The 23,974-nt window shown below is 58.5% G+C and overlaps 1 protein-coding gene across 4 annotated transcripts in view; it reads left to right on the top strand.

The window, feature by feature from the left end:
* Positions 1-17,095, top strand: part of LRP5 (LDL receptor related protein 5) — a 96,939-nt gene extending 79,844 nt beyond the window's left edge. For 2 of the 4 annotated variants that reach the window (XM_078057705.1, XM_078057706.1), the window contains 7 exons: positions 2,128-2,253; positions 5,325-5,561; positions 7,726-7,836; positions 9,584-9,820; positions 10,065-10,204; positions 14,838-14,935; positions 16,664-17,092. In XM_078057705.1, the coding sequence (XP_077913831.1) occupies positions 2,128-2,253; positions 5,325-5,561; positions 7,726-7,836; positions 9,584-9,820; positions 10,065-10,204; positions 14,838-14,935; positions 16,664-16,925 (1,211 nt within the window). In that variant the 3' untranslated portion in view covers positions 16,926-17,092. Of the gene's footprint in view, positions 1-2,127; positions 2,254-5,324; positions 5,562-7,725; positions 7,837-9,583; positions 9,821-10,064; positions 10,205-14,837; positions 14,936-16,663 lie in introns of all 4 variants that reach the window. The other 2 variants (XM_036105434.2, XM_036105435.2) reach the window with 2 other exon arrangements.
* Positions 17,096-23,974: the final 6,879 nt, after the last annotated feature.

The following is a 23,974-nucleotide window of genomic DNA, read 5'->3' as shown; positions in this document are numbered from 1 at the left end:
CGGCTGGGAGGGAGGGACCCCTACACTTGGGGGACCTCTTGTTCCTCCACCCCCTCTGTGTATGGCTAGAGATGGATATAGGAGCATGTGCATGTCTGTCTGTCTGCCCACTCTGTATTCAGTAAATACACCCCGGCTGCCGGCCGGATGTTGCTGCCAGGACAGAGCGGTGAGCAGGGCCATCGCTGTCCCTGTCCTGTCCAGCTACCTTCAAGCTGCCCGTCTTCGAGGCCCTGGGGGCTGCCCTACCTGCCCGCCTCACCCGGGCCCCTCACCCTCCCGCTGGCCACGTCTCCCCTCCCCGGAGTCCCTGTCTCTGATCGCCTTTCCTGTCCTGCTCTGAGTGACTCCTACTAATTCCTTGGCTCCCCCTCGGCTCAAGCGGCATGTTCTCAGTGGATAAGCTTCTCTCTTGAGCTGGGGGCATCACCTCTGATGAATTGAATCGGTCACTTCTGTGTTGACTGCTGGGTGGCTGGTTTCTGGCCTTGTGGGTTCTCGGCCGGGTCCTGGATAAGTGAAGTCGCTGGGTAAGCGGCTTCCAGGTCGCTCAGGCACCTGACGGATGTGGTCAGAGTGCCCGAGTTTCCCCGGCCCCTTACACCATTCTCAGCGAAGCCGTGGATTCCTGGGTGTCAGCCCTGAGAACTGCTGGCCCGTGGTCAGAATGGTGAACTTTGAACCCACGAACGTCCAGACCTGCTGGTGTTGGCACAAAGCCTGGCACGCCGACCGGCAGCTCCTGGACCTGAGGGGATGGGAGAGCCAGAAATGTTGAACTAACAGGGATGAGGTCGGAGACGGGGGCGTCGCTGTGAGTGCTAATGTGCAGTGTCTAGGGTGAGGGTGGGGGACCCTTGAGTGAGCTCTCCCGTGTTGGTCTGGGACGTGGGGCACCCAACCTGCTTACTCACGAAACTCTCCAGCTCACGTCTAAACCACGGCTGGCGCTCCACGGCCCCTGGGCCCCATCCGGGCATCACCTGATTTTGTGAATAAAGTTTTATTGGCGCACAGCCGCGCCCATTGGCTTATGTGCCACACACGGCCGCCTTCCTGTGACAGCTGGAAGACTTGTGACAGATGGTCTGGCCCGTCACGCCAAAACTGTTTACTTTCTTGTTTATAGAGAAAGCGTGTCGACCCTGCTCTAAACCATGACCTCTGTCACTTTACGCACTTAATCCCCGAGGTTGAGGCAGGACCCTGGTTTTTCTGTGGGGCAGGGGGCCGTGCTTTCTCTCATTTCCTCTCGCCTGAGGGAGGGCAGCCACCCTCCCAGGCTTCTTCCTGTAGGTCAGGTGTTGGTTAATTCGGTTCATTGAATTGAAAACTGCGAGTTCCCTGGGGATTCGCTGTCCTGCTGTTTATCCCCACGTGTATTAGCTTCCTGTGGCTGCCGTAACAAATGGCCACAAACTGGGTGACTCAACACCACGGAAGTGTATTGTCCTACAGGCTGGAGGCCAGACGTCTGAGATCAAGGGCGCAGTGGGGCTGCACCCCTTTTGGAGGCTGTGGGTGGGGACGGTCTTTGCCCCTTCTAGTTTGTGGTGGTGGCAGGTGCTCCTTGCGTGCACAGGGCTCCGGTCCCTGCCTCTGTCATCACACAGACTTCTCCCCTGTGTCTGCGTCTTCACCTCCCCTGGGGTCCCTTACAAGGACACCCGTCGTTGGAGTTAGGGCCCACCCAGAAAATCCAGGATGATCTCCTCTCCGGATCCTTAACTTGATTACATCTGTGAAGCCCCTTTTTCCAAGTAAAGTCACATTCACAGATTCTAGGCATTAGGACGTGGCTATGTGGGGGCCATCCCCCAGTGCACTCCACCATGAGAGACAGCAGTGCAGGGTGCTGGTTGTGGGCGCAGTGGGAGCTGGTGTAGATGGGCCAGTGTGTGATATGAGTGCTTTCAGCCTCCGTTTTCCTATCCGTAAAATGCACGGCAGAGGAGGTAGACCCCGTAGGCTGCCCTGGGAATTAAGTGGGACGATGTGTAGGGGCCTGGCCCACAGGAGCACCCATTCTTGTGAGTTCTTGCCTGGCCCTTGTTTCCAGCACCCTCTAGGCTGCAGTCCTGAGGTGAGAGGCAGAGCCCAACCCCCTCCCTCTTTTTGTCTCCACAGCGGCTCACCCGTGTGCCCGGGACAACGGTGGCTGCTCCCACATCTGCATTGCCAAGGGTGACGGGACACCACGGTGCTCGTGCCCGGTCCACCTCGTGCTCCTGCAGAACCTGCTGACCTGTGGTGGTAGGTGTGACCTCAGCACTTTCTCCTGGGACACTGGGTTCCCCGCCTGCCAGGTCCCTGCCCAGCATCCTTTTAAAATCACAGTCACTGTGGCATCCAGCCTCCAGGACCAAATGTCTGTCTGCCCTCCTTTTCCAGTGTGTGCATTTGGGGCTGTGAATTTCCCTCAAAGTACTGCTTTTGCTGCATCCTACAAATTTTGATAAGTTGTTTTCTTCCCTTTGTTTAAATTGCTTTAGAATTTCTCCTAAGACAATTTCTTTGGCTCCTGAGTTATTTAGAAGTGTGTTGATTTGATATCGAAATAATTGGGGATTTCCCAGTTATCTCTTTGTGACTGATTTCTAGTTTAAAGATTTATTTATTTTTATGAGAGAGAGAGTGCAAGTAGGGGGAGGGGCAGAAGGAGAGGGAGAATCTCAAGCAGACTCCTTGTTGAGCATGCAGCCTGATGTGGGCCTGGATCCCAGGACCCTGAGATCATGACCTGAGCCAAAATCAAGAGTTGGTTGCTTAACCAACTGAGCCACCCAGGAGCCCCTGATTTCTAGTTTAATTCCACTGTGGTTGGAGAACATACTTTATATGATTTCTACCCTTTTAGCTTTGTTCAGGTGTATATTATGACCCAGCATGTGGTCTTTCTTGGTGAGTGTTCTGTGTCAGCTTGAGAAGGATGTGTCATCTGCTCCTACTGGGGGAAGTGTTCTGTAGATGTCAGTTAGATCCGGTTGGTGGATGGTGTTGTTCAGGCCGTCTCTGTCCCTCCTGACTGCCTGTGAGCTCTCAGTTACCGGCGGGGGTGCTGAAGTCTCTAACTCCAATAGTGGGCTTGTCTGTTTCTCGTTGTAATTTTGTCTGTTCTCCCTCCTTCCACCCTAGATCCTCTTCTTCCCCTAAAGCTGAGTGGGGAGTGGTCAAGAATGTAAGCTTCGGGGTCAGACAGACCTGGTTCAGATCCCAGCTCTCCCACTCCCCAGCTGAGCAATCCTGGGCTGGTCACTTGCCCTCTCCGAGCCTCCGCTTTCTCTTCTGTGGAGTAGAGAAGTCGAGAGCACCTGCCTCGGAGTTGTTGTGGTATTGCGTAACGAGCACCTTGCATGGTCCCCAACACGTGGCACACAAGAATGCCAGCTACTATTAGTTGTGGGATGCTGGGCAGTCCTAAAAAAAGGTGACAATTGTCATCATCGCTGTGACGAAGCCCAAATGCCAGGGCTTCCTCTCTGCTGCCCCCACTGTCCCCCAGGTGACATTGGATCCTCTCATCTCCCCTTCTTCTCTGTGAGCTCAGAGGCTGGTCTTAATCCTGTCCCGTTTCTGCTTATCCTCGCCCCTTACGGCACCCACACTGTGTCCCACACACAACAGATGCTCAGCACGTGCCTGTCAGTACACGCGTGCCCGTTCTCAGCTCGCCTTGCCCCTGGAGCTCAGGGGGTAGGACCACAGGGCCTGTCCTTCTGGAGCTTTCTCCTGCCCTGCCTTACACTGTGAACCCCAGAGAGCTTTGCCTAGAACAGAGGGGACATTTTGTGGCTGTCCCTGGTGGGGGCCACCTTGACCCTTGTGAGCTTCTTTATGGCTTTTTTTCCAAGTTCCAGCCCCAGGGCTCACGTGGTTTTGTGGCCTGAGTGGCCCTGACTCCCACAATGCCCGGGCTGCCCAGAGTGCTCAGCTCTCCCTTGGACCCCAGCCCTGGGCCTCTACCTGAACGAGGTGCCCCTTTGGCCCCTCCCCAACCCCCGGGTTCGGCCCTTCAGACTTGTGGATGCCTGGCTACTTCTCTGGGGAGAGCACAGGAGGATAAGAGCTCGGAGGGGTTCTCAGGGGTGACGAGGGGCCTGGTGCCTCACGAGGTGGCAGGCGCCAGACGGCAGAAGGTGCAGCCACGTGCTTCAGCTTTCTCAGTGGCACCGCCACTAAAGCTGTTTGAGCCCTTCCCGAGCCAGGCACAGCCACACACAGCCACGCTTACCTTGCCATCCTGTGAGGAGCGTGGGGCGTAGCTTGGCTGCTTCTGTTTTAGGGATGAGGGAATGGAGGCTCTGGGAGGTTGGCACGTTTGTCTGGTTGTGAAGAGTTGCCGAGGGGAGCGTAGGTTCAAACCCACACCTGTCCAACTCCCACCCGATCCCACCCTGCTCCCCAACTGAGTCCTGGCCAGCACCTGGCCTGCACTCAGGAAGGTGGACATGAGGAGAGGAGCGACTTGCCATGGTCACCTGGGAGGAGGTGGCCCCAGGTCTCCCGTCTCCTGCTCACCCACTTCCCCACCTTTAGGTGACTCCCTCCACCGGGAGCCTTCCTACTGCCCCTTGCACCCTCCCACCATGGCATCCTCGCGCTCCTGCCTCTTCTTAGCCTGCTCCCCACGAGATGCCCAGCAGGTCCTCCAGCAGCCCCCTGCTGGATCCGTGGGTGCGCTAGCCACCCGCAGAGTCCCAGCCCCACTGCTCCAGCTGCCCCAGACCTATAACAGATGCAGGTCCTAAGCACCTGATTTCTGACCCTCCAGCTCCCAAGGGGAGTGTGTGTGTGATGTGTGTGCGCGTGCAGGCACTGGATGCTCAGGTGTGGCCGGGCGGGCACGCATACAGACTCTACGCTAGATGGGCAGCCCAGCCTGGGACCCCAGGCAGGCAAAGGTGGGGCTCCAGTGGGCATCCCCAGAGACCTGGCCCAGTGCCCTGAGGTGCATGTGAGGAGATGGAGACCCATAGGAGGTGGGTCTGCCCTGGCTTCTCAGTGGTCAGGATCGAGTTTCTAGCTAAGAGCGTTTTCTCCTCAACTTGGTGTAGCACCTGCTGCTTAGAGCTCAGGTTTCCATTCAGGACCCTTTCCCCACAGTTAAAAAAAGCAACAAAGAAGATTCCTGTCTCCTTTCAGCAAACATTTATGACCCCCACTTTCATCTTATGATGGGGCTAGAGGCGGGACAGGATAGATCACACTGCCCTAGAGACCGTGTGGGTACAGTACCGGGATCGAGCTGAACCGTCTCCCGCTTGGAAGCCCAGCAGCGCATGGCCCCGCGGGGCGGTGCGTGATGGTGTTTGTGTCCTCCGCAGAGCCTCCCACCTGCTCCCCCGACCAGTTCGCGTGTGCCACCGGGGAGATCGACTGCATCCCCGGGGCCTGGCGCTGCGACGGCTTCCCCGAGTGTGACGACCAGAGCGACGAGGAGGGCTGCCCGGTGTGCTCGGCAGCCCAGTTCCCCTGCGCGCGGGGCCAGTGCGTGGACCTGCGCCTGCGCTGCGACGGCGAGGCCGACTGCCAGGACCGCTCCGACGAGGCCGACTGCGACGGTGAGGCCGGCCCCGCCCCCGCTGGCTCCGCCCCACCCCCGCCTGACCCTGCCCCTGCCCCGCCCCCTCCTCAGCCCCGCCCCTGCCCCTACCTGCCCCTGGCTCTGACCCCGCCCCTCCCTGCCCCTGCCTGCCATAGCCCTGCCCACCCCCCCACCCCCGCTTCTGGCCCCGCCCCCACCCCCTCTGGGCCTGCTCCATCCTGGCTGCCCCCTCCCTGAGTTGCGCCCCCTGCAAGCCGCTTGCCTTGCCCTCCTGAAGCTTGAGCTCAGTCTGGCCACACAAGAGTAGGTTCACTGTAGAACCTTTGCCAAGGGCGAAAGTGCCAGATCCTCCTCGGTTTAGGAGAGGAAAATGTTACCTTTAGGCCCACTGAGGAAAACCTTGCCATCCACCCTGTCCTGCCATGCAGTTGGGCTTGAAAGCAGACTGTAGGAGCCTATTTTGCCTTCCTTCATTGGGTTAAGAGTTTCACAAAAACCCAAGGCAAAGCCCAGTAGTCAGCTGGATTTCCGCGGTGCACGCTCTGATTAATCCCTGTCCCGAAAGGCAGTGCTGTCCTCCACAGAACAGTCTGTGGAATAACGCTTACTCCTGGGTGGTTTTAGCACCCCACTGAGCCAAAAATGAGAAAGGGATTTCCTTAGTCATCCCCAGTCCACTCTGACCAGCAGGATCTTCCTTTAGACCTGACAGCGAAACATCTATCTGTGTGCATCCTCTGAATTTTCCTTTTATAAAGGACGTGCTTGGTTGTTTCCTGCCGCATATCGTCAGCACCAGGGCCCCATGACTGAGTTTAGTGGGCTGCTCTAACTGCCTCCCCCACAGCCGCCGGATGCTGTTCTTAGATAACTCACATGCTCGTTGGTCACCATCCACTGTCCCCATTTGTGATGAGCAGCCATCTTGTGGAAGATGAGGGCCTGGGGGTGGGGGGCCACTTCCTCAGCTGCTTCTATAAAGCTGTAGTCGTGAAGTCTTTCCCGCTTACGGACCCTTGAGATTTTGAGGGAGGTGGTGGACTGGGGATTGGCAGACTGCAGCCCGAGTGCCAGATCCGGAGCGCCACCAATTTTCGTAAAGTTTTATTGGAACATAGCCAGGCTCGTTTGTTTACGTATTGTCCGTGGCTGGTCTTGCCCTAAAACAGCAGAGTTAAGTCCTTACAATAGAGACCTATGGCCCTTGAAGCTTAAATACCTATTACCTGGCCCTTTACAGAAGAATTTGCGGAGTCCCGCCATACATCCTTGCCCTAGCACACGTGTTTTGGTGACAGTCTCAGAGGATGGTGGGAGCCCTGACTAGGAACCATTCCCCCACCTCTTCACCTGTAAACGTTTATCCTGGTGCAAAGTACAGCACTGAAAGCAAGCCTTTGAGAAGGGTTTTACCTTCTCTTTCAGAAGCCTCCTCCCCTGCTTCGTTGCCAACAGATTGTCCCAGTCACTGCAAGGACAGGGTCCCCTCGTCTCTGGTTCCCAGGGAGGGACACTCGGGGCAGGGCAGGGCAGGGCAGGTGGGGAGCTTAAATAGCAAGCTCTGGGGGTGGCCGCTGGCTGAGCCCCCCGGGCAGTGCCTTCCTCGAAGAACTGTAGCTCCTTCCGGGTCCGCATTCTGGAGCACGGAGGGAGACAGAGACGGCAGGCCGTACCCAGCCTTCTTCTTCCTAGTCCAAGGGGCTGTGAGCTGCCTTTGCCTTCCTGGTTGAGCTCTGCTCCTCCTTCCTGATCCTCCACCCGGGGAGCTCTGCTGAGATAGCACCTGTCCCCTGCCCCACCCATTCTAGGTCATTCCTCTAGTTGGCTCTCACCTCCCGGTAACTCAGGCGAGCCTTGGGGCAGAGGCTGTGTTAGTCCTGGCCCTGCCTGGGCCTGACCTGTGGTAGGAGCCTGATAAATACTTCCCAGGGCTCACCGAGGTCTCTTCCCTGCCATCCCTACCCCAGCATCACGGAGGCCTCGGAACAGGGGTCATCGAGGGGAGGGTGGAGACTGGATTTGCTGTGACCACTCCCTGACCCCATCCTCGAAAGGGTCCCATTTGTCTGCTCTGCATTTGGAACGCAGACCTTCTTGCTGGGTCTTAGTGGCGGGGCACGCAGCGCACCTGGCCGCATCACACCCCGTAGCCCCTCTGAACGCGAGCCTCCTCCTTGCAGCCGTCTGCCTGCCCAGCCAGTTCCGCTGCGCCAGCGGCCAGTGTGTCCTCATCAAGCAGCAGTGCGATTCCTTTCCCGACTGCATCGACGGCTCCGATGAGCTCCTGTGCGGTGAGCCAGCTCCCCGTCGAGGGTTCGCCCTGGGCCAGTGTCGGGACTAGGAGGAGAAATATGCTGGGGGCCGAACGAAGAGGCCAGAAGGTTGGGAGTACTGGGCCTTGGGGGCAGGCAGGCAGGGAAGCCTTCCCGGAAGAAGAGGCAGTGGTGAGGCTGAGCTGGGAGGGGGACGGGGGCTGTGGGCCCTGGGGTATTTCTGGCTGTGCCAGAGACAGGCCCCCTGCGGACCTGCGGCGGACGGGGCCTGAGAGGGGCGCTTCTGCCCACTAGGACGTCACGCAGCAGCATCCTTCAGGCCGCAAGACCACTCTGATGGGGTCGGGGTGGCCCTTCCCCCGGCCGCCTGTTCTCTGGCTGGGGAGGTGCAGAGTCCACATGCACACACATGCTCCACGCCTCTTGAGTGATGCGGCCTGTATAATCGGGGATACGGGGGCCACGGGATGTGAGGCCAGGGCAGTCAGGGAGGGCTCCCTGGAGGTGGTGGCTCTCGAAAAGCTGTGACAGGAAGGGAGCTGGAGCCCCAGACAGGAAGTGGGAATGTGCGCACATGTCTGGGGACATGGGCTCTCCGCTTACTGTAGAGGTACCTAGGCTGAGAGCTGATTGCAGGAGAGAGGTGTTGTGAGCGGGGAAGGAGGAGGGGTCCCCAAACACTTTTGTACCTTCGTGTGAAGTCAGGTGAGGCACCTCGGTTACCATCTCAAGAAAGTGAGTAACTTGGGGCCAGAGGACAGAGATGGGGGCAACCGGGGATCGAGCCCCCCCCCACTGGCTGGGCAGGTGTCAGTCTGACGGTGTCTCCAGCCTCTGGCGTGACGCTGGTTCCCATGTCCGGGGTGACGTTCATCCGTAGTCTGGTCCTGTCGCCCGAACCAGCACTTTCCTCCTTCCCTTTGGGTTTTGGCTGGCAGGAGGGACATAGTGGGTTGCCTTTGGAATCCTTGGGCCAGCCTGATGAGCGAGTGAATGTCCTTTTGTCAAAGTTGAGTTTAGAGCCTCCATGGCCCCCCCGCCCCCTGCTGAGGCTTTGACAGCAGAGCCAGCCCCAGGAGCCCCCCCACCTGGCCGTTGCACTGGCAGGGACCCCAGAAAGACTCCTGGGCGCCTTGCAGCCCTGAGTGGGCTCTGGCTTTGCAGGTTTGGCGGAGCCCCCATGCCCAGGCTTTGTCACACTCCGCCCCTCACGCCACCCTCACGTCGGGCCTCTGTGCCGGCCGGCATGTGGGGCTCAGCGCATGCCTGCAGCCCTGGGTGTGTTGTCGGCCCAGCGCAGCCCCTGTACGTGGGTGATGTCCCCCGCTAGACAGGCCTGCAGCCCCCAGGCCCAGCTGCCTGGGGCCCGTGACTCACAGGGCCTCCAGCGCACACGCTTTCAGCCTCCACGGAGAGCCCCAGACGCGGACGGATCGGAGGCTGCTGTAGGGGGTTGCTGTTGAGGGATTGTTGGAAAGTAGGTAGAGCTTAGCCAGCCAGGTGGGGAGCGGGACGAGAGAGGAAGTGGGGAGCGAGGAGGAGAGAGGAGGGTGCTCCAGGCAGGCCGGGGGGGGGGGGCAGCGTGTCAGTGGTACTGAGATGAGCCTGGCGCCCCAGCACCCCAGCGTCTCCCTCCCCGCCCTGCCGCCACCGCTGGGCGCTGTGCTGAACCGGCCCCCCCGGGGCACGCGGGCTCCACCCCTGCAGGAGGGCCCGAGCCTTCACGGTTAATGTCCGCCCTCTCTCCCTGTCTGTTCTCTGACAGAGATCACCAAGCCGCCCTCCGACGACAGCCCGGCCCACAGCAGTGCCATCGGGCCGGTCATCGGCATCATCCTGTCCCTCTTTGTCATGGGTGGGGTCTACTTTGTGTGCCAGCGCGTGGTATGTCAGCGCTACGCCGGGGCCAACGGGCCCTTCCCGCATGAGTACGTCAGTGGGACCCCCCACGTGCCCCTCAATTTCATAGCCCCGGGCAGCTCCCAGCACGGTCCCTTCACAGGTAAGACGTCACTGTGGGCCAGGGCGCTGGGCAGGGGTGGGGCGAGTTGCCGGGGCAGGGTGTGGGGTGAGTGGGTGAGACGCACGCTGGGGGTGGGCAGAGGGGCCGGTGGGGGCAGGGACAGGACAGGACTCGCGCCCCCCCCCCCGAGCCTGGGTCTTACGGGCAGCAGGAGCCAAGGAGCGTGTGCTGTGTCTGTGGGTGGCCTGGCCCCTGACCCACCTTGTCCCCCTCCCCCTGGCAGGCATCTCATGTGGCAAGTCCATGATGAGCTCCGTGAGCCTGATGGGGGGCCGGGGTGGAGTGCCCCTCTATGACCGGAACCATGTCACCGGGGCCTCATCCAGCAGCTCGTCCAGCACCAAGGCCACCCTGTACCCGCCGGTGAGTGGGGGTGGGAGCAGGGGTTCTCCACCCTGAGTGGCTGGCCAGGGGACACTTCCTGTGACCTCAGGATTCCTAGAATTATTAGCTGTCCTACCACCACAGAGAAGGGTGGGAGTGTTTGCTTTCTTCCCTGTGTGCATCTTCTCGTTTTTCTCTTGGGACATTTTCTCTGTGTAGAAGGGATACTCCTTATTCGTTGTGGCTAATCTGAAAACCCCATACAGATATCAAGGGCGGAGTCTCCCCCATAATCCCACCTCCTAGGGTTGCTGTTGGACATTTCAGTGCCCTGGTGACCACCTTCGTTCCTCATAGGCCCCACCCTGTCTATGACTGCCTCTTGTAGGGCCGGTCTGGGTAGGGCGCTCCACTGGCCTGGGTGCCCTTCTCCTTAGCGTCCCTGCCAAGATCATATTTTCTCTCCCAAGCCCCTGCTAGGTCCCAGGAAATAGCTGGATTGTTTTCCAAAGGACTGTCACTCGCAGGTGACTTTTGTGGCTGAAACACTCCAAGGAGGCCGTGTGGGCTGAGGGCCTGGTCCTAGCTGAGCCACATGCTACAGAGAAATGACCGTACATAGGGTGAAACACTGAAGCCCCCAGTGCCCCCCACTTCCACCACGTTCCTGCCAGGGGACCTCTCCCGAGGCTGGCTGGAGGGGGGGACACTTCCAAGAGCACAGCCCCAGGGACCTGGGTGAACTCGATGCACCAGTGTGAATCTGTGTAGACAAGCATTGGGGTCTGACGTTACATGGTTCTATACTTTTTAATCCTTAAAAACCTGACTTCCTGCAACACTGTGCTCTTCTAAGCTGAACGCTGCCTCCTGTGCTTTCTTTGGGGGTCTCCAGGAAGCCCTACCCGCCAGGGCTGGGTGTTTCTGCCTTTCTGGTGTCTCATGTCCGGGCTCTCCACTCCTTACCACATCTGACACTGGCAGCCCTGGGAGGAAGGGGGCAGCAAGGGACACTATCTGGGCTTTGCCCGCTGGGAACTGCGTCTCCTGGAGGCTGCAGGCCTGGGACATGTCTAGAGGCAGCAGAAACGAGGAGCCGCAAGCCTGGAGTTTAGAATACTCCCCACCATCCCTCTAGTCCTCTCTGTTGCCACCATCCCCTGACTCTTACATGTGCTACGTGACCAGTTAGAAATACCAGCTCACTCCAGGACTGCCCCTTGAACACCGCCATGCAGACACCAGGAGGCTCGGTGCCCTGGCTTCTCTGTCCCCTGGCTCCACTGGGAGCCGGGGGATTCTTATTAGCAGCAAGAGATGACACTGTTACCAGCCCAGCTATTTTTTTTTTTTTAAGATTTTGTTTATTTATTTGAGAGAGAGCATGCACTTAAAGTGGCGGGGAGGGGCAGAGGGAGAAGCAGACTCCCTGCGGAGCAGGGAGCCCAATTCGAGACTTGATCCCAGGACCCTGGGATTATGACTTGAGCTGAAGGCAGACACTTAACCGACTGAGCCACCCAGGCGCCCCTTTAAACAGCTTTGTTGAGATACAACTTAGATACCATACAGTTCACCCACTTCAGGGGTAGAATTGGGTGGCGGTTAGGATATTCACAGGTGTGTGCAACTGTTACCACCGTTTTAGAACATTTTTGTGTTGCCAGAAAGAAACCCCATTGGGGCGCCTGCGTGGCTCAGTTGGTTAAGCGTCTGCCTTTGGCTCAGGTCATGATCTCAGGGTCCTGGGATCGAGTCCCGCATCGGGCTCCCTGCTCGGCAGGGAGTCTGCTTCTCCCTCTGCCCCTCCCCCTGCTCGTGCTCTCTCTCTCTCTCTCAAATAAATAAATAAAATCTTTTTTATTTATTTATTTTTTTTAAAGATTTCATTTTATTTATTTGACAGAGAGAGAGAAAGAGACAGCTAGAGAGGGAACACAAGCAGGGGGAGTGGGAGAGGGAGAAGCAGGCTTCCCGCAGAGCAGGGAGCCCGATGTGGGGCTCGATCCCAGGACCCCAGGATCATGACCCGAGCCGAAGGCAGATGCCCAATGACTGAGCCACGCAGGCGCCCCTAAATAAAATATTTTTAAAAATATTTAAAAAGAAGAAACCCCGTGTGAAGCGAGCTGTTTTCAAATTAACTGCATTGTTTCACATCAGTAATATAGGCTCATGGTACAAAATTCAAAAGGTACAATAGAATGTACAGCGGAAGGAGGGTCGGTCACCCCCTCACTCTGAGCAAGAACCGCCGCCTCCCAGAGGCACATCCTGTGGCGAGCTTCTCGTGTGTCCCCACGGGTAATCTGTACACAGGCAAGTGTACAAAAGGCTGGACTTTGTTTTCCCAGCCGAGAGAGTAACTTTTTTTACTTTGTATTTTGAGATCATTGTCAATTCACATGCGGTTGTAAGAATACAGAGAGATCTCACGTACCCTTCACCCAGATCCCCCCAAAGGCAGCATCTCGCATGACTAACGTCTTGGTCGTCCTCGGCTGCTCTAACAAAGATATCACAGGCTGGGTGGGGCTTAGACAGCTGTTTTTCACAGTTTGGGAGGCTGCCTAGTCCAAGAGCAAGGCGCTGACAGATGTGGTGTCTTGTGGGGGCCCAGTTCCTGGCTCACGGGTGGCTGCCTCATCCTCCTCACAGGGCAGAACGGGGTCTGTTATCAGGGTGCTGACCCGGTCATGTGGGCTCCACCCTCATGACTGAGTTACCTCCCTGAGGCCCCCCCTCCCGATACCATCACATCGGGGGTTAGGATTCGGCATAGGACTTGAGGGGGGACACAGATGTTCAGTCTAGGGCAATAGCACCATGGAAGGAGTAGGGCACTGAGAGGGTATTTTTTGGCCCTATTCAGATTTTACCAGTTTTACAAAGGTGCTTTTTTTGTTTTTAAGACTTTTTTAAGGGCAACTTTAGGTTCACAGCAAAATTGAGGGGAAGGTGTAGAGATTTCCCCCATGCCTCCTGCCCCCCACGTGGACAGCTTCCCTTAGTGTCACCTCTGATGTCCTGCACCAGGGACGAACCCACGCGGACACATCATAATCACACAAAGCCCACAGCTGATAGCACGGTTCACTGTTGGTGTAGCGCACTCTGTGGGCTTGGACAGGCATGCAGTGACACAAATCCACCATTCTACGATCATACACAGTAGTTTCATACGTACTTTCTGGAACCCACACGATAGCATCTAAAGGCAATGATAGCCCCTCGCCCAACTCTGCTTTTTGCTGCTAAAGTAAAAGCCGGCCTTTTTGAGGGCGTCTGACACTCCGCACACGATGTCAGCCCGACCAGAAGTGGGCGCTCTCCTGAACCCACATCCTTGAGGGGCTGCCCCCGCCCCAAACTTGAGAAGAGCAGCCAGACCACGGTGCGCTGGGGGAAGGAGCAGTGACCACCCGCAGAGGAAGGGATTGGGGCAGAATCCCAAAGCTCACCTTGGAGGTGGAGGTGAAGGGAAGCCAGGTCCAGTCAGATTCATGGGCAGAAGAGAAACAGGACCCCAGGGGCGTGGGGTGCAGGGGCGGTTCTAGGAGGCCTTTTCTGCTGGGCTTCCCCACCTGGTTTCTGCTCCCCCCTCTGAATGACACCCCCTCAGTATCGTGCCCTCCCAACTCTGGGGGCAAATCCTGAAGGATCCCCAGGCTGGCTATTTGGGCCGAAGAGGACCTTCCCCAGAATAAGGACTGGGGGCTCTTGCCCCTTCCCAAAGGGCACTTCTTGTAGGCTACTCCCCATGTGTCACCAGGGGGCACGCCGCAGCTGGGGAGTGATCAGGACCCATACACACCTGCCTGTCAGGAAAGGCTGGGCCCTTTCTTCTGCCCTCCAGTCCCTCAGGACACACAGTGCCAGCCATGTTCCCATTCAGCTGTGAGAGCTCCGGAAGCAGGGTCCGGCTGTGACCCCACAAAAGCCCCGCATGCCCAGAAGGGCCATGTGATGGTGGGGTGCTGTCGGCAGCTGCCGGGGAAGATGCAGATCTGCGTGCGTCACCGGGGGCCCCAGGTCCCTCTGTCCCTCTGGGGGGCCGGTCCTGGGCTGCCTGGCTCTGGAGGAGGCACTGTATTCATTGTCACAGTTTTGGGGCAATACATCCCCTGAGAAGGGGGCACCTTCTCCTGATTTGCGTGGAGGGCCTGGGGCCCCTCCCTCAGCGTGGCGCCCCCTGTTCGTGGTCGGGGTTCCCGCCAGAATGCGGAGCCACCTTAGTGTTAGGAATAAGGAGGGTCTTGTAGGAATTAGACTTCGCACCATGTGGGGAGAAATGGGGAAGTCACAGTCCAAAAGGGGAGTTAGAGAAGTCCCAGAGAAGCGTCAGGAGGCGCCCACTGGCACCGGGGTACACCCCAGGGCCTGCGGGGACATCTGCCGCTGGGTGTTGGGGGGCAGTGCATGGGGCGGGTGCAGGCATCCAGGGACCTCCTTAGAGCCCGGCTGCGCATCGGGGTGTGGGCCGCAGGGCGGGTATTGGGGCCACGGGCGCCGCTGCCTCTCACCGTGACCCCCTTCAGGGGTGACAGGACAGCTGTTGGTTCCCCCCAGCGTGGGGCCCGCGTAGCCGGCTGGGCCCCGTGCAGACCTGTCCGCCTGATCGGGAGGGCGGGGCGCCCCCGGAAGCGCGTAACCCTTGCTTGGCTCCCCTCAGATCCTGAACCCGCCACCGTCCCCCGCCACGGACCCCTCCTTGTACAACGTGGACATGTTCTACTCTTCAAACATTCCCACCACCGCGAGACCCTACAGGTACGAAGTCCCTGCCACAGCCCTGCACACCCGTGGCCGTCTGGGCCTCTGGACGAGCCTGTGGTGGAGGCAGGGCCTTGTCCCCATTTCCGGGGTGAGAAGACCTGGCAGAGAGGGCCAGGGTGCTGGTGGGCTCCCCTGGGCCCTCAGACCGTGCCCGGCCTGCCTCCCCACGGAGTGCAGCGGGCCTGCCTGTTGAGTCCAGAAACCAACCGAATCCCGTGTTGTGAGCAGGCTCTGGGTCTAGAAGTAGCTCTGGGGACACGCCCAGGCCGGCGTGGCCTGGAATGCCGCCACCAGGGGATTCCCACTGGCGTGGCCGGGGCCCCCACCGCCCGGGGAGGCCAAGGCACGGGGGCCTAGGTGTGCCTGGGTTGGAATCCAGCCGCGGGACCACCGCTTGCTGCCTCCGTCCCGGGAGGCTCAGGTCCGAGTCACATGAGTGCCGGCGTGGCCCCTGCCGCCGTGGGGCCTCTCTTCCCACCCACCACAGGGAAACCCGCAGGTCTGCTCCAGTTGGGGTTGCATTCCCTGCCTCCCCGGGTCGGGGCTGGGGGCGGCGCGGACACTTGAGAACGTTGAGAAGAGGGGTCTGGGTGTGCTGGCCTGTGTCCAGGGGCCAGGTCGGGGCCTGAGGTGACCTTCGACCCCGGGCTCTCAGCCTACAGGGCCTGCCGCACAGGTGCGCTGGACCCGTCACCCCACGGGAGCGACCTGAAGGGGCAGGCGGAGGCAGGGCCTTGGGAGTGGAGGCCCCTCGTCCTCATCCTCCCCCTGCCCCCTCCCCCTCCGGTGCAGAGGCGCCTCAGAGCGTCGCCTGCCATCTGGTGGCCATTTCAGGAACTCTGGGGCCTGAAGAGGAGAGGTGCCCCTTGTTACTGAGTCACTGCCCTAGTCAGGGACCTGTCGTGGTCCCCCCGGTGCCTCAGCGCCCCAGTGTGTCCCCAGTGGCCTTGTTGGTGGCTGTCCCCAGGCTGTCACATGCACACTGGCCAGACCCCTCAGTGTCTGGTCCACCCCCGGCTTTACTCCTTATGTCCGATTTTTGTGCCACTTCTTCCCTCCCACACTGTCTGTCGGGGTCCCTTCCTGCCCCGCCCCAGGGTCCTATGGGGCCTGTCCTCCTGCCGCACCTTCTCAGCCCCACGTGCCCCGTGCTGGCTCCCCCTCCTCGCCCTCGATGAGCCCCCTGGGGCTCTGAAACATAGCATGGCCGCACCCCCAGCTCAGGCCGTCCGGCAGCCCCACACAGAACCTTAGGGTGCAGGAGACCTCTGGGAGGCATGTCCTGGGTCAGACTGCCTTAACTCAGTAGGGGACCCTTCCAGGCCCACTGGTCTCCCGATATTTATAGGAATGATACCATGGGGAACGGTTGTCAAGCACTTTCCCGTGTCCGGCGCTGTTTCTCGCACTTTCCGTGCAGAGTCGCATCTAACCTTCACAAGCCCCTTTGGAACCGGGTGCTGTTTTATCCTCCTCATTTTACCAATGAGAACCTGCAGTCTAGCGGAGTTAGGTAGTCAGTGGCCCAAGGCCAGCCAGGCCGGCCCCGGAGGCCGCGCTCTCCCCGAGGGCAGCCGTGGCCCGGGGCTGCCGTCCTTGCCCGGGGCTGGCCTCGGCCGCGCTGGAGTGCGGCCCGCTTGTGAGGTGGGGACGTGTGGCTCCGAGAGAGCGCCCGAGCGAGGGGCCCCTGAGCCGAGGCCCCACTCGCCTGTGTCCCCCCAGGCCCTACATCGTCCGCGGCATGGCGCCCCCCACGACGCCCTGCAGCACCGACGTTTGCGACAGCGACTACAGCGCCAACCGCTGGAAGGCCAGCAAGTATTACCTGGACTTGAACTCGGACTCAGACCCCTACCCGCCACCGCCGACGCCCCACAGCCAGTACCTGTCGGCGGAGGACAGCTACCCCCCGTCGCCCGCCACCGAGAGGAGCTACTTCCATCTTTTCCCTCCCCCTCCGTCCCCCTGCACGGACTCGTCCTGACCTCTGCCGGGCCGCCCTGGCCTCTCTGCGCCCTTGTAAATAGTTTTAAATATGAACAAAGAAAAAAATATATTTTATGATTTAAAAAAAATAAATATAGTTGGGATTTTAAAAACGCGAGAAATGTGAACAGTGACGGGGTGGGCAGGGCTGGGAAAACTTTGTACAGTGGAGAAAATATTTATAAACTTAATTTTTTTAAAACGTCACTGCCATTCTTTGGTGCCATGTGTGTTTCTGAATCGAGTGTCCTCACAGAGGGGATCCCGGCCGCCGGCCCTCCCCTGGGCAGCTGTCAGAGTTGCGCACTTGTCCGTCCGGAGCACCGTGTCTCTCTCAGGCCCCCACAGGGTAGGCCGAACCCCTAGGCAGAGACGTGCGGGCAGGAGGCCTGACTCGTGCCGTCATGAAGGGCCCCTGCACCTTATTTTGTGCTCTGCTGTTGCCATCCTGATATTCTGAGTAGTTTTTAAGAAAGAGGCCCTGCCTTTTCATTTTGCGCTGGGCTCTGCAGATTATGTACTTGGGCTTTGGGCTATTCCTTGGCCAGTGTCTGCTTCCATCTGACCTCTGTGTGTGGCCGCCCCAGGCTTCTGCTGTCCAAGGGGTCCCTCCTGGCCCTGCCATCCATGTGGACCCCAGTGGATAGGGCTGCCAGGCCACGCTCGCCCAGGGTGGGGGCGGGAACCTCCCAGCCCTCCTGCCCTCCCTGGTTGCCGCCCTGTCCTTTCCAGCAGACGGGCCCTGGAGAGCCTGGTCCTCGCAGAGGCAGTCAGTAAACACGGCCCCAGGCCTGCCCTGTTACCCACTGGGGTGGTACTGGAGGACACGAAGAGATAAGGCCTGCTGCCTGCCCCTGGGGGGTCTCCAGCCTGCAGGAGACTGAGAAGTCAGCAAGTCAGGAGTCATGAGGAAGCCTGGCTGCCCTCCCCCCGCCACCCCGTGCCAGGCGGGAAGGGCCTAACCCCAGTTGGAATGTCGCAGGGAGGTTAGAGAAGAAGCACCACTGGGAGTCCTGGGCACACACTCAAGAATCAACACAGAGATCTGGAAGAAGGGCTTCCCAGCAGGACTGAAGATCGAAGCCTTGGCCAACCCCCCAGGGCCTGGAATGCGGAGGTGACAGCCTCCAGGATGGGGAAACCACAGAACACTCAGATCCCGGGGCCCCAGTGCTGGGAAAGGTGGTGGCCCTCGGGGCTCCCGAGACTGTTCGACCAGGGGACAGAGCTGGGGACGTCAGGTACATAAGACTGCCAGGCCTGGTTTCTTGAGACTTTCGGGGAGCTGCCTCCCCTGCTCCCTGATTGCCCAGGAGTTCCCTGAGGTCATGGTTAGCCTTGGTGGTGATGCCCCTGGGACCAAGAGCAGACACTGGAGACGAGAGGATGAGGTGACCTGCCATCAGCGCAAGCCACAGGGAGCTCAGGAAGGCCAGGCCTGAGTACCGACGTGGGGTTGCTATGCCACCTGGTGGGGACCTACACTAAAGGACCGGTTGCAGACAGGAGGGATTGGATTTGCCTGGAAGGCAGGCCAGCTTCACCTCTTAACTCACTTCACCCAGCTGGCCCCATCTGTTAAGGAAGGGCGCTGTCCCCCGCCCCCGAGGACTGTTCTAGGCTTCCATGAGATAATGCCTATCGAGAGAGAAGCCTTGCCCAGTCCATTAAGTGCCTGGCAGGTAGCACTTCCTTGGTAAATGGAAGCTGGGACCTATTAAAGCTCAGAGAGGTGACAGGCTTTTGCCCAAGGTCACACGGCTAAGGACCAGCAGAGCTAGAGGGTGCACCCAGAGCTCTCAGGCCCAAGGTGGGGTCCCCTGCCCCAGGGAGCTGCTTGCAGGGGCTTGGGGCCTCCCAAGCACTCGGGGTTCCTGTTCTTCCAGGTCGGGCCACAAGCCCTGAGGTGCTAATGAAAGCACTAATCTCAACTGGGGCAGATGGGGTGGGGGACTTGGCTGACTCAGAAGCAGGAGTCCACTCTCCCGCCCTTCCTCTCACTCATGGGTGCTGGGGGTTCCCTCCGTTCTCCTAGGGCCAGCCAGGGATCAGGCAAGGGGTGAAGAAGGAGCGGGCTGAGCTGCTGACCCCTGGCGACAGGCATGGGCCGAGGGGAGGGTGGAGACACATTCTGCAGCCCTCTCCCCCCTCTCCCCAGCATCCCAGGCCTGTCTCCAGAGGCCACTCTCTGGACCCTTTCCTGCCATGAGGTCAGCTAGGAGGAAAGGGGGCCAACCTGCTCTGCCTGCTATCTTCCAAGTGAATCTGTCAGCACCCACCATGTGCAGAGAATTCAGTAAGCACCCACTGTGTGCAGAGCCCTGCACTTAAATCACATGCTGGGGGACCCAGAGATTAGTCAGATGTGGGTGTCTCTCTTGAGGGTGCTGCAGACAGTTTCCAAAGCTGAGGGCCAGAGCACTGTGTTGAGATATCCGGTGGCCCAGAGAGAATATTCTATTCAGATGGGAGGGTGGGGGGGGGGGGTTGTTCCTGGAGAAGGCGATATCTGAGCTGTGTCTTAAATGAGGGGGTGAAGTTAACCAGGCTTGTTTCATTTAAACTTCACAACAGCCCAGCTAGGTAGATGGTGTCCCCAGTTTGTAGTTGAGGAAACCACAGCTTAGGGGAAAATAATAAAGCCAGAATTTTTTTCACTCATTTGTTCAACCATTCCTTTCCACAAGAAATAGTACTGAGAGTTGGGCAGTGCTCAAGGGCTTCCACCTTCCCTGCAAACCCCCTCCCCTCTGCAGTGACACCCACTACTCCCCAAGTCTGTCGCCTGTCTTTGAGTCCTGCGGGGTCTCACTCCCCACTGGCCCTATCATTTGCTCCGCTCAGCGCTCCAACCCTCATCCAGAATGGGTGTGGAGCTCCTCCTTGCCCCGGGCCCCACAGCCCCCTTGGGGCTACAGCTGCCCTGGGTGGTTGAACAAAATCCATGTGGCCAGATCTTGGTCACGTCCACTGCCAGGCAGGATGCTGGAGAACAGGGATGTGGTAGGTGTGGAAGGTTCTGTCCCTGAGAAACCTCGGGGCTGGGGGAGTTGGGTAGGACTTGGCTCCTGTAGGGTTCTTTCCTGAGAGCCACTTGGCTGACTCTTCACATCACTGGGCTCCCACCTCTCATTGGACCTCACCCTCAGCTTACAGGTGACCTGGCCCAGCACCTGCCCACCTCTGCCAGGGTGGCCTCACTCTAGCCCTCAGACCAGGTCTGAGTCCCAGGGACATGACAATAGGAAAGATAATGGGGGGGGCGGTTTCCCCAAGTTGAGCTTATTCAATTTAAAGCCTTTTTCTATCTGAGTGTATGTATATGTTAAAATGTCTTTTCTTTTATGAAATGATGATAATAGTATAAGGTGTTTTTTTGGAAAAAATCATGACTTAAAATTATTTTTAAAAAATCATTACTTGATAGAATTAAAATTTGGCAGCTCTAAGTCTGTTCCCAAAAGTTAAGGGGGTAATAGCTGGGTGATGGGTATGTGGGCATTCATTACACTTTTCTCTCTACTGTTGAATAGATCTGAAAGTATTCATATAATTTTTTTTAAGTCTAGATGGATTGAAAATTTGTTTTATTTTTTAAAAAGACTTTACTTGACAGAGACAGAGCACAAGCAAGGGGAGCAGCAAAAGGAGAGGGAGAAGCAGGCTCCCCACTTATCAGGGAGCCTGACGTGGGGCTCGATCCCAGGACCCTGGGATCATGAGCTGAGCCGAAGGCAGATGCTTAACTGACTGAGCTACCCAGGCGCCCCTGGATTGAAATTTTATTTTATTTATTTATTTATTTATTTATTTATTTTAGATTTTATTTATTTATTTGACAGAGAGATAGAGAGCACAAGTAGGCAGAGAGGCAGGCAGAGGGAGAGGGAGAAGCAGACTCTCCACTGAGCAGGGAGCCCGACGTGGGGCTTGATCCCAGGACTCTGGGATCATGACCCGAGCCGAAGGCAGCCGCCTAACCGACTGAGCCACCCAGGCGCCCCTGGATTGAAATTTTAAACATTAAAAATTAAGCCATGAAAGGATTAGGGGGGAAAGGGGAAGATGGTGATCCATGAACTCTAGAAGTTTTAGGATGCTGAGACCAATGCAAAGGTTCAGAGTCCCTCTCCTGCTTAAAGCCTGTCAATGGCTCTCTAGGGCTCTCAGGGAGATAGGCTGAGCTCAAATACCTCCTCTTCCCCCAGGAAGTCCTCCCTGACTTCAGCCCTTCCAGTTGGGTTAGCTCATCATAATTGGAGACTTTTGGGGCCCACTTATATTGGGCGAGGTACTGCATTATTTCATTTAATTATAGTCCACATGTCCCTGTGACCCTCCTCAGAGTCTGGGATGGAAGAGCCTGAAGCATGTCCTGGCAAGTTCTCTGATGGTGAATGAGTAAAGGGATCTCTGTGTGTGGCTGGGCTCTCCCCAGGCTCCCAGGAGGGCAGGTCCCAAGCCCTTGCCCAGCCTCCCTCTCAGGCACCACCCCGTCCAGGGGTTTCCTGCAGCCTCTCCCCTCCTCCCTGGTCTAGCTCCTGGGACCCGCCCCTCTGGCCCCGTGTTGTAGCACCGCCTTGCTGCCCTTGCTCTAATCTGTCCTTTCCAAAATGTGGCCAGCCCTGAACACGCCCCTGTCTTACTCAGAAGTTTTTCCTGGCCCTCCCTCTCTGAGCATAAACCCTAAGTTCCTTTGCTTATCCTCCAATGCCTCCATGAGTCCCTCTCATTCTCCTCCCCCAGATCTCGATCACCCCCATTGGATCCTCTGACAAATGTGCATTCTGCACCATCCTTCCGCAGTTCTCTGCCAGGCCGACCTGCTCCCCACCCCCAGGATATCTGTGTATTTGTCCTTCCCTTAACCCTGTGCACCAGCACACCTCCGGAACCGGTTTCAATCTTGACTGTGTTCCTCACTTGCCGTGTGGCCTTGGGCGAGGCCCCTAGCCGCTCTGAGCAGCAGGATCGATGCGAATAATATCTGCCCTTGGGTGCTACCTCCCTAGAGGTCCAGCACCCTTCAGGGCATGGACATAGGTCAGGAGGTATTATCAGCACTCTACAGATAAAGCCTGGAGAGTCAGAGAGGTTAGATCACCCAGCCAAGCTTACTCAGCTAATATGGGCCACACCTGGTGTCTGAATGCTGCCTGGGTTTCTGTTAACTAATCTGTAAAATGGGGGTGATAATATTGTACTGTCTGGAGCTAGCAGCCACAAAGTCTTTCTAGAGAGTCTGTCTCAGTCTCTGCTGAAGGGGTGAGCTGGGCGAGGGGCACATCTGCACCAGAGGCCCAGCTCCCCATGCACTGGGGTTGACTCAGCTCCATTAGGTTTCATTCTCCCTGCTGTTTGGCATGGGGATTCAGAGAGCCTGAGCCAGTGAGATGGAGGGAGCTCAGGCCAGCTGGGATGAGGATGAGCAGGCGCAAAGGATGGGGGTATGGGTGCAGAAAGGTGCTGAACATCTGGAAGGCAAGCCGGTGGCCAACTCCACTGGTCCTGCCCTCCCTACCCCCAGTGGCCAAGCTATGTCACTTTTCTCAGGACGCAGCTTGGGGAAGCCCCACAGTAACCAGGCCCTGCTTCCCTTGAGCTGGAGTGGCCATCCCTGACCAAGCCAGCACCACCGGAGTGAGCTGCCCTACAGACTACAAGAGACCACCAACCTCCCTGCATGGAGCCCCCATTATGACTCCGGGCCCGGTGCCTAAGTGCAGTCTGGGCATTGAGGATTGTTGGTTTCTCCTGGGCATGGGGGCACTGTCCCCAAGGCCCTGCACCATGGCGGCCACCTCTACCACCTCCACTCCCCGCCACGTCCCTCTCTCACCACAACCCAACCACGCCCCTGCCTCCCCAGCGCTCCAAAGCTCGGCCTTGGCGTCTCTGGTCTCTCTACCTGCCACCTGGACCCAGGAGCCCACGGCCCTGTCTTCCCTGTTCGTGGGTTGAAATGCCACCTGCCCAGGAGGGGCCCCCAACCACAGCCGGCAGCGCAAGGCTCCCCGAGCGCACGCACACCCGCGGGTGGGCGATGCTGCGTTCTGCCGAACTCGGGCTGGGTTCCAGCCGACCCTGCCCCGGCCTGCGCTTCTCAGCCTCGCTGCCAACCTCCGCTCTCCTGTCGATTTACTCAGGACTCGGGGCGGCGCTTCGCATCTACTTAGAAGTGAGACAGGTTATTGGAAAGCGCCTGGAATGGGCCAAGGTGGGCTACTCTTCGGTGTCCCGGCCCAGCCCTCCCGGGAGCATTTCGGAAGAGGCTCCGGTGTAAATCCTTCTGTAAGACAAAAGGAACGCCACCGCCCGCGTATTTCCCTGCGGCGGGGACAGACGCACCACTGGGGTACACCAACCCCTCACGGGGACCCCAGTCCTGACATAGACCGATCCTCACCTTGACCCCAACTCCTGGCACAGCCACCACTTACGGGTAAAGGAACCAGGACTGACGATCCCCGCCCCCCTATAAAATTCATCCGTGGAGAATGCGGGCATCGATCCCGCTACCTCTCACATGCTAAGCGAGCGCTCTACCATTTGAGCTAATTCCCCAGCTCGGGGTGCACTCGGCCGCCCGAACATATTGTGGCTCACGTCATCACGGGTCTCCTCCGGGCCCTCCGACCCGCCCGCCCGTCTCGCTACCCCATTGGTTCCCTTTCCGCTCCCAGCTCCACGGCCAGGATTGGTTTGGCTCCGTTTAGTTTTAAAAAGCATTGGCTATCGGATTGGTGGTCCAAAGCGTCCGTCAAACGGGCCCTGCTGTTGCTACGGCGTAGGGGGACCCAGCCAGGTTTCTCCGGGTTTCTGATTTGTTTCTCCAGACTCCGGGGTCCTAGAGGTTCCGGATCCGTCAAGTCCATGGGAAAAGAATGCTCCCCTCGCGCTTGACTGACGGGGCCAGGGAGCCAATCGGAGTGGGCGCAACCGGGCCGCTGGGCGATCCAATAGGTTGCAGGGGGCGGGAGAGGAAGGCCAATGAGCGCGGGTCTGGGGGCGGAGATAGAGCCGCGATTGGCTGCGAGGCGGCCGGAG

Source organism: Halichoerus grypus, chromosome 11 (assembly GCF_964656455.1).
Source record: "Halichoerus grypus chromosome 11, mHalGry1.hap1.1, whole genome shotgun sequence".
Taxonomy (NCBI): Eukaryota; Metazoa; Chordata; class Mammalia; order Carnivora; family Phocidae; genus Halichoerus; species Halichoerus grypus.
This window is presented reverse-complemented; position numbering and strand designations above follow the sequence as displayed.